Here is an 8,906-nt window from a genome sequence, read left to right as displayed (position 1 = left end):
TGCTATTAATGCAATGATTTTCATAGAATGTGGTCAGCCTGGATTAATAATTAGGAAAAAACTGATAAAACAACAATAAACACAATTCTAAATCAACAAGGCTAAAATGTAATATAGCATATGCGTTTATGTAGCTATTGGTCAAAAAAATCTTATATAGCTCAAGTAGTGACTACTTTTCAGAATAAAATAAAGTTAATAACCGCAATTCTTGATCGTCTCCTAATTAAATTATATTCTTATTTACATGAACAAAAATAATGATTAGACATTAAACACAAGGAAAAGATTATATTTACATCGATATTAATTTAATTTTAATCCGACTAATAAACCATAAAATATATAACTCAGATTAATCTGAACGTACTTTATATGAAAAACGAACATCTTTAATAATTGTTGCATAAATCAAACATTAAAATCATTTGGTACTAATTGGTAACAATACAATAATATTTGTCATAGAAATCCATAAACAGGACACAAACCATCGATTAAATATAAAAAAAATCGTAAATTCAATCTCTATTCTTCAACTTCTCAATCCTTGCATTCAACTGCTCAATGGTGGTAATCATACGAGTCACGGAGTACAACAACCAATAAAAAACAATAGCCGAAATGATCAACAAAATGTTACGTTGGCTCTTCATCATTGATTTTTGTAAACGTAATAGCTCGGTTGGTGTACATGACTCATTCGATTCACAATCATAGCGATTTTCGAATTTCCAATGAATATCCATGAACAAAAACAACGAAAATGGGACGACACAAAGGAAAGGTTTGAGGAGGTTGCGAATGACCGAACTTAAGCCTTTTCGAAGGGGACCGAGTCCCGGTAGGGTTAGTAAGAGGACCATGATTGCTTCTGCACCGGCAGCGTACCCAAGAATAACCCATTCTAATGCCATTTGTTGTATGTTGTGTATTATGATAAATAAACGAAGCTTAGATATATTTCTGTTTGTTATTTGGGTTGTTGTGAAAATGGGAAGAAAATAAATTTTTGGAAAATGGAACAAATGGTAGTTGGTTATGGTTGTTATTGGTTAGTAACAACGACACGTGGGATTTTGTTAGTGAATTTAGGATAAACTTGAAATATGGTAAAAGTTTCAATTTGTTACATTTACAAAAATTATTGTATTCAATGATGCGGTACAAATGATTAATAACTCGGTTATGGATACGAGCATTTAAGATCACAAATGGGCCGCTAGTTCGTACATGAGAATTGTTGACCCATTATTAATAACTTTAGGCCCAAGATATTAAGATGAAGAAATCAAATGGCCGAAGGAACAAGTCAATTATTAGCATTAGCAGTCAAATGAAAATAAAGTAGTGGAAGTTGTACGTACATGTGTAGGTCATACATCCACCGTAACTTCCATGCAGGGTCGGAGACAAGGGGGGACTGAGGGGTGCTCAGCCTCCCCCAAGGTCCAATCGAGACTCAAGTTTCATTTGTATTATTATGCACAAATAATTGTAAGCCTCCCTCAAGCTCAAATACATGGCTTGTTAATATATATATATATTTTTGTAATCATCCGATTAACGACTAAGCCACCCCCATCTGCAAATCCTGGCTTCGCCTCCGCTTCCATGTGTGCATGAAACTCGTGATCAAGCTTAGTGGCTAAGCATGTAGTAGTATTAGACCATGGATAACGCGGCGGCATTGAGCCGTATGCCACCACAAACGCCCGGAAATGGGCGGTTGTGGGCATTTGTGCGGCGGCGTTTGTCGCCGGATCACGGGGTGAGGGAGGGCGGTTTGCACACGTGTCTTAATCTGATTGGTGAAGGATTTATACCCGTTGAGAAATGTAGCCGCTGCATTTTCCCCCCCCCCTATAAATACATACACATTTAACCATTCATTTCACACATTTCTTATACTTTCTACTTTATCAATTCAATTTATATAAACATAAACACTTTCGTTTTTATCAACAAAAAATAGAGTTTTTAGCCGCTAGTCTATATTTGCTATTCGATAGCACCTCGTCCGACGAAGAGGAGGAAAGCCCACCTAGAAGAACTCGGTGCAACGGAACCCACGATGTTTTATTAATAGAGATCATGAAGCTGCGGGTCTCCTTTTGTGGAACGACTTCTTTTCGCAAAATGCGACGTTTCCAGACGACGTTTGAAGAGACGATTTCGGATGCGAATTAATTTATTTCTACGTATCAAAGACGACATTCTCAATCACTCTTATACTAATAATGATCCTAAACACTTTGTATTTTTCCAACAACGTCCGGATGCACTCGGACGTCTTGGTTTTACTACGTATCAAAAAATAACATGTGCGTTACGCCAAATGGAACATCCGCTGATATTTTTGATGAATATATAAAAATGGCGGAGAAAACGGGATATGTTTGTTTAAATAATTTTTGCAAGTGTATAATTGATTTATATGGCCGAGAATATTTGCGGAAGCCAACGGCAACTGACGTTGCTCGGTTGTATTCGGTGCACGAGAAGAAACATGGTTTTAAAGGAATGTTGGATAGTATTGACTGTATGCATTGGGCTTGGAAAAATTGCCCCGTTGGATGAAAAGGTCAATATACTAAAGGTGATCACGGTCACCCTACGATCATGCTTGAAGCGGTTGCTTCATACGATATGTGAATATGGCATTCGTTTTTTGGGATGGCTGGTTCAAACAACGACATAAATATGTTGAATCACTCTCTGTTGTTTGATTCACTCAAAAAGGATACATCTGCACTGTCTCCGTTTGAAGTAAACGGACACGTCTATCCCTTTGGTTACTACTTGGCGGACGGGATATATCCTGATTGGACAACCTTAATAAAGGGATACTCGACGCCTATTGATGAGCCACGAGTCAAATTTACTAGATTTCAAGCGAGTGCTCGAAAGGACGTAGAGCGTACATTTGGTGTTTTACAAGGTAGGTTTGCAATTTTAAAAACTCCGGCACGAGTTATGAGCGTTAACAAGATGAGAAGGATAAGGTACAGTTGCATTGTTATACACAACATGATACAAGAAGATAACGGTTTTGCCTTGAGTACTTGGGAACAAGAATGGTTAGATAAACCAGAAAACAGGCCCCGTCGTAATATTAGGAGAAGAGTCAAAGATCGATGATCATGAGAAAAAGAAATTCGTGATCGAACCGTACACGATCAACAAGATTTAACGGCTCATATTTGTGACCTCCCACCAAACTTTCGATCTACAAACTAGTCTTTTATTTTTCTTAATTCATGTAATGTTTTTTTTAATGTAATGTTTTTTTTATTAATGTAACTTTTTTTTAATGTAATTTTTTTTATTAATGTAACTTATTTTTTTTATATATGAAATGTTACATTTTATCTTATTTAATAAATAAAAACTAATTAAAATAACTAAAAAAGAATTAAAAATTAAATGCCACGTCAATGTCATCCATTTACAAAAGTCCCCCCACAACAACTCCCCCTTCCCTGGCATGGTCCAGTCACTGACTTGCCCCAAAAAGTGCACCTCTTTCACTCCACGTAGGCGTCACCATTATCCGTGGTCGATCTTATTTAATTTTCTAGCAGTAACCGTTTTCAATTCTCAGTATAAATTATAATCCTTTTGCATTTGAATGATATGAATGAAAAAGTTTGGTTTTGTCCAAAGATTTTCTTTGTAATCCCGTTTCTTGAAAACTTGGTTATCTCGAATCGGTCTTTATCATTGGAGTTTGGGTTGACTCGAAGAAACCGTATTAGTAATTGGAGGTTATGGATCCAGTAGCGGAAGATGTGTCACTGGTTAAAAGCTCAAAAAAATTTACATTATCCAATTGTGTCACACAAAAAAATACAATACCCAGTAGTGTCAGTGGTTAAAAGCCCAAAAAATTATCCACTAGATTGTATTTCGGTGGTAGCCTATGCTACAATTGGCACTAAAGTAAATCCAGCCATGTACGGTTTGATTTTCCTTTTGATTCCGGGTTACATTGTTTATTAGTTGTGTTAAATATATGATTATAGACCATTTAATTCAAAAATTGATTTCCAGTTTTACTTTTATTTTTAAACCGAAACTCGTATTCAAAACCCATTTAACTGGTAAAATCATTTTTTAAACCATCATTCAAATTTAAAATAATTTTTATTATAAATTTAAAATCAAAACAAACCGAATTAAATTAGCCTATGAAACCAAAAATTAAATCGGCGAACACCAATATCGTTTATTTTCCACCACCGAAGCTTAACTTGAGTGGTATGAGGTGAAATTGAACATGGGGTACTGCTAATTCAGGTTCGATTCTCACTACAAACAACTGCCAACATCAATGCGATTTGGGAAGGTCTCTGGGAGTTTTCCCAACCTCACTGTCAACATCGCAACGAATTGGTTTTCCTTCTAACGCGTGTGTGAATGACAAATAAGAGCATTCGATGTCGATATCGCCGTTAAAAAAAATTCATTTATTTTCCTTACCTTAATCTTGGAACCGGTTTATTATTTTTTAATGTCATAAGATTTCACACATATAAACACTCCAAATTTACATATGAAAGATATGATGTGAGAATTGAGAAACATATAATCCCTGTTTAGTATATAGCAAACACTAAGCTAACTGTTACTTAAAATATGGTACTCCATAATTTGTGTAATTCATCATCTTCTACATGTCTTAAATACATACACGCCAAAATAAGAAGGTAGAGATTTACTCATTCTTTTTCTTCGTCGAATTAGTCTTTTCTTCGGCCATTTTTACGAACAAGCTTCCATCATAAACACCTCGAACGATGTCCTTCTTCAACAATCCGTTTTTGTCCTTAGCAAGATAATATAATATCTTCCATTCTGCAAGTGCTCCAACCCTGTAAAAATACATTACACACAAATTAATTAAGTATACTACATTTGTATAAGACACTAAAACTTGGTTGTACTCACCACCCTCCATAGTCTTTGGGTTCTCGGTTTCCTTTAACAAACTCGTCTAATTCGTCTGCTGTCAATGCGTCTGGATTCGAGCGTGCATACTTGTGAAATATCTCCTCAAACTTGGATGGAACAAACCTTTAACACGAAATGCAATCAAATCTTTCACTATATTTTGTGTAATAGATTATAATAAAAAGAAATAAACAAATCTAACTATTCGTCTTTTGTTTACTTTCTATATTGATATATATATATATATATATATATATATATATATATATATATATATATATATTTCGATATAAATAGAGTCGGCGCAAATAAGAGATACCTTCCATGAGCGTCGTAGACACCCGAATCACTTCCGTGTTTGGCCCTGTGTATGTTTTGGACTTCAATGGGAAATAGTAGATTAGGACATTTCTTCCCCTGCCTCAGCCAAATACAAAATCAATATTTACATATGGAAGAACATATAAGACCATGACTCCATGAGTTAACCGGATGGTTTTTAGCGGTGACGCGAAGTCAAATTATACATTTTTGAGAAGAGAAAGGAGAATCTGATTCTGACATGACAATGTTAAATATGAATGGTATATTATGGTTGGTGTTAAGTTTGGGTGAAAAAGGTTTTGGATGACGTGGTAAAATATATTGAAAGTTAGGTGAAAAAGTAAATAAATAAATTAAATAAAGCGAATGAGGTGTCAAATTTTGATTGGGTGTTAAATTTCTCCATTTTTTTTTGGTTAAGTAAGGAAACTCTCCTATGAACGAGCACATTGGCTCCCCCATAGAAGGTAAAACCTCGGGTAATCAAGCCCCCGGAGCGCGAGACTTGGTACCGGGTGAATTGCGCATTATGCACACCCTCTTGTCACACTCCCTTTTTGAACAATTTGGCAGAGCCAAGGATTGAACCCGGGTGGTGTGCTTCATTGGGCAACTCGGAAGCGTTCCGTTACAAATAAACTAACGCCCTCAAAATGTCAAATTTAACGCCCCTTAATGCCCCGTAACAGACGTTAGGGGCGTTAAATTTGTGCCACATCAGAAAAAGAGACACTAAAAACGCCCCGTAGCTCATGATCTAAATACACACAGCGCATTTAACAGAAGTGAGTGTGATAATATGATCATCTTTTACATATAGTATCATCCTTGTTATTTTTCACTTAGCAGGTGTTTGGACTTTAATTATTCAGTTGTTTATCTGTTTATTGCTTATTTAACGAACCAAAATCCTTAATAGAAGTTGTTTATTTGCTTATATTTTTCAAAAAAGCACTTTAAGATATAAGTAGATTCAAACTCCTCTAAGCTACCAATCAAAGTATAAATAGGAACTAAGGAAACCATAAAAAATCATTGCAGATATCGTTTTATGTAGGAAAAAACGTACAGGACGAGTTTTGGCACTAAGACCGACGTTGATGAAGACAGAAGCAACCGAGGATAACAGAATGCCACTCCCAATCGCCCGAAACCCTAACAAGAACCGAAAACCATTTCAAATCGAATTAACTCGTTGTTGATGATCATTACTAGTTAAAGAAGGTCATGAACACTTTTAAATTAGAACATAAATAAAATAAATCAAAAAATAAGATTAATCAATTGCAACCTTTAAAAGTTTCCCAAGGATAAATCACACCATCATTGTTACGATCAAAGAAGGCGACATGTTTTTGTAACACGTTTTCATCGTTCTCGCTTTCTACAATCATAACTGTTGAAATCAATAAACTAAATATACTAAACCAAACTGAGACAGTAGTAATTAAGATTGGTTAGTAGAATTAGGGACCTGTTTTAATAGCTAAATGCTGATATTCCACATCGAAACACTTATGCTTTGCTTCAATAATACGCCTAAAATGAATAAGAATCTAATACTGAATTATACATCTGTAAAGACAATAATAGTTATTCTGTAAATTGAAGGAATTTTAAGATAAGAAGTATACGGATACGTGTCGCGAGTATGGTCGCTGATTACAACAGTAGCTAATATTAATACAAATGTAGATGAAAGTAGGAAAAACATGTTACGTTGCTTCTTCATGATGTATTTCCGGTGAATCACAATCACAAGTGTATTGGCTATTAGTATGTAATATGTAATATGTAATGTAATATATGTAATGCAATTTAAAATATGAGGACGGATATGAACCCTGTAGCCATTATGGAGGGGACCAGAGTTACTAGGATCACGATTATTTATTTATTATTTCATTTTTTTTTTTTTTAAAGAAGGTAGATTATTACTCCGTATTTTTATTTTATTTATTTTTTTGACGAAAAAACGAAAACTTATATAGATAATGAAGACGTTTTTCAAATGAAAACGTCTTCAACCGACGGTACAAGAATGAGATGATAATAAGGGCATTGATATATATACACTTTCAAAAGGCTATTAACCTATTATTAAGAGTTAATGTAATGCATACATTAGTTGTACATTAAGATAGTTGTAGGTAGTTATTTGTAGAAAATGAGCGCTTATTTTTTGTATATTAACAATTTTTGATGTCTGAATCTTTTAATATCATTAAAAAAAATCCTAACAAATAAATAAAATTTTACATTAACTAATTATATTGTATAAGTACCTACTTAATATGAAGTTGTGATGTGGTCCAACGGTTGGTGGCCTGCCTCATTTAGGGGAGGTCAGGAGTTCGACCTCCGTTGGCTACATATAAAAAACACAATTTCATCTCTGCTATGAAGTATCCACCCATGACACCTTTCCCATATCGTTTAAGGGGTAAAGGGGAGAGGGATTTTACTTGGCCGTGCCCTTGGATCGGTTTCAAGGTTTCCTCCCGGACAGCGATGGGGGCGGGGTTATTATCGCTTCATCGGCATAGTCGAAACGAGAGATGATCGCAATGGGTGGTTTAGTCCTCATCAGGTGATCCTAATCGCTGTTACAAAAAAAAAAAAAAAAAAAAGTACGTACTTAATATAAACTTGTAATGGATTTTATCAAATTTGATGATTAAATAACGTATTTTCATGATACGAGTACTTAATATATAATTAACTAGATTTTAGAGCCCGTGCGTTGCACGACAGCTCTATAAAATCGTACTCGAAAACGTTAGTATTAGCACCTATTACTTGTATTATACAAGTACAACGACGAAATTCTTCATTATTGATAGTATTTGTCTTGAAACAAAATGTTCTGTAAATTTAAGTATCGTAAACGCTATGCATGAATACACTTTGAATTTAACAATCAATTGTATATAGTCGTTACCAACTTTCCATTCTGGACTATTCCATTCTCAAACTTTTGCTCCAGTTTTCATTTAGCGTTTATTCCAATTTTGTGACCATGAAAAAAAGATGGAAAAATAGTCCAAGGGTGTCAAGAATTAGAGTTGTAGAAAGTTTTTACAATTGACAGCCAATCAAGAAATATAGAGTATTTTTCTGTTGTTACAATAACAAAATAAACTACACTAAACTATACAAACATCTAGACATTACCAGTGTACACTATTTTGTGCTAATGTTCAAACAAAATAATAGAAACTTACTTTTAAATTTTAAATAGAGATAACTGTTTACTATAAACATTTAGAAGTAAACTTTAGTTATTAAACAACGTGTCGTTGGTGTATAAATGTAGTCAGGTAATATAAAAACTGTGGAAATAAGCAACAGAAATATGCGGTCTTCCATCAATGTAAGTTATATAATGTGTGTGTATAATTACCTTATGCAACTGATACTCCTGGAATATATCAACAAAAGTAGCCGCCCTTAGTGAGACCATATAAAGTATCTCATATACATTCATGATTCACCATATGCAGCCCCTTATTGTCACCTGTCTTGGTACATGTTAATAGATCAGTCGCCTATCATCGACACATGCGCTGACAAAATTGATTATCCTATATACACATTCATCCTTACATAGTCGCCCATATGGCCACCTT

At 34.5% G+C, this 8,906-nt stretch overlaps 3 protein-coding genes across 5 annotated transcripts; 1 reads left to right on the top strand and 2 right to left on the bottom strand.

The window, feature by feature from the left end:
• Positions 1-411: 411 nt before the first annotated feature.
• On the bottom strand, positions 412-961 carry LOC139896830 (uncharacterized). The gene has a single exon (XM_071879471.1). The coding sequence runs from the start codon at positions 915-917 to the stop codon at positions 522-524; it is 396 nt and encodes a 131-aa protein (XP_071735572.1). The 5' UTR covers positions 918-961; the 3' UTR covers positions 412-521.
• Positions 962-2,676: 1,715 nt separating this feature from the next.
• On the top strand, positions 2,677-3,141 carry LOC139900398 (uncharacterized). Its single transcript, XM_071883172.1, has one exon. The coding sequence runs from the start codon at positions 2,677-2,679 to the stop codon at positions 3,139-3,141; it is 465 nt and encodes a 154-aa protein (XP_071739273.1).
• Positions 3,142-4,501: 1,360 nt separating this feature from the next.
• LOC139896829 (probable peroxygenase 4) lies at positions 4,502-7,063 on the bottom strand. 3 transcript variants are annotated; one of them, XM_071879467.1, is made up of 7 exons: positions 6,912-7,063; positions 6,752-6,816; positions 6,569-6,673; positions 6,347-6,432; positions 5,273-5,379; positions 4,951-5,076; positions 4,502-4,874 (listed from the first exon to the last, which is right to left on the bottom strand). In XM_071879467.1, the coding sequence occupies exons 1-7, from the start codon at positions 7,007-7,009 to the stop codon at positions 4,718-4,720; spliced, it is 744 nt and encodes a 247-aa protein (XP_071735568.1). In that variant the 5' UTR covers positions 7,010-7,063; the 3' UTR covers positions 4,502-4,717. The 3 variants fall into 3 exon arrangements, with proteins under 3 accessions (XP_071735568.1, XP_071735571.1, XP_071735570.1); XM_071879470.1 differs by having other exon boundaries at positions 4,503-4,874; positions 6,569-6,661; XM_071879469.1 differs by having other exon boundaries at positions 4,505-4,874; positions 5,273-5,370.
• Between the last annotated feature and the right edge of the window lie 1,843 nt (positions 7,064-8,906).

This window comes from Rutidosis leptorrhynchoides, chromosome 3, assembly GCF_046630445.1.
Source record: "Rutidosis leptorrhynchoides isolate AG116_Rl617_1_P2 chromosome 3, CSIRO_AGI_Rlap_v1, whole genome shotgun sequence".
NCBI lineage: Eukaryota > Viridiplantae > Streptophyta > Magnoliopsida > Asterales > Asteraceae > Rutidosis > Rutidosis leptorrhynchoides.
Note: the sequence above shows the minus strand (reverse complement) of the source record. Positions and strands in the feature narration are given on the sequence as shown.

Excerpts from the sequence above, each read along its gene's own strand:
- LOC139896830 (XM_071879471.1), bottom strand. The coding sequence starts at position 917 with ATGGCATTAGAATGGGTTATTCTTGGGTACGCTGCCGGTGCAGAAGCA.
- LOC139900398 (XM_071883172.1), top strand. The coding sequence starts at position 2,677 with ATGGCTGGTTCAAACAACGACATAAATATGTTGAATCACTCTCTGTTG.
- LOC139896829 (XM_071879467.1), bottom strand. The coding sequence starts at position 7,009 with ATGAAGAAGCAACGTAACATGTTTTTCCTACTTTCATCTACATTTGTA. Across the intron at positions 6,817-6,911 it reads CATACTCGCGACACGTATCC|GCGTATTATTGAAGCAAAGC; the intron begins GTATACTTCTTA and ends TATTCATTTTAG. Across the intron at positions 5,077-5,272 it reads GTCTACGACGCTCATGGAAG|GTTTGTTCCATCCAAGTTTG; the intron begins GTATCTCTTATT and ends TTCGTGTTAAAG.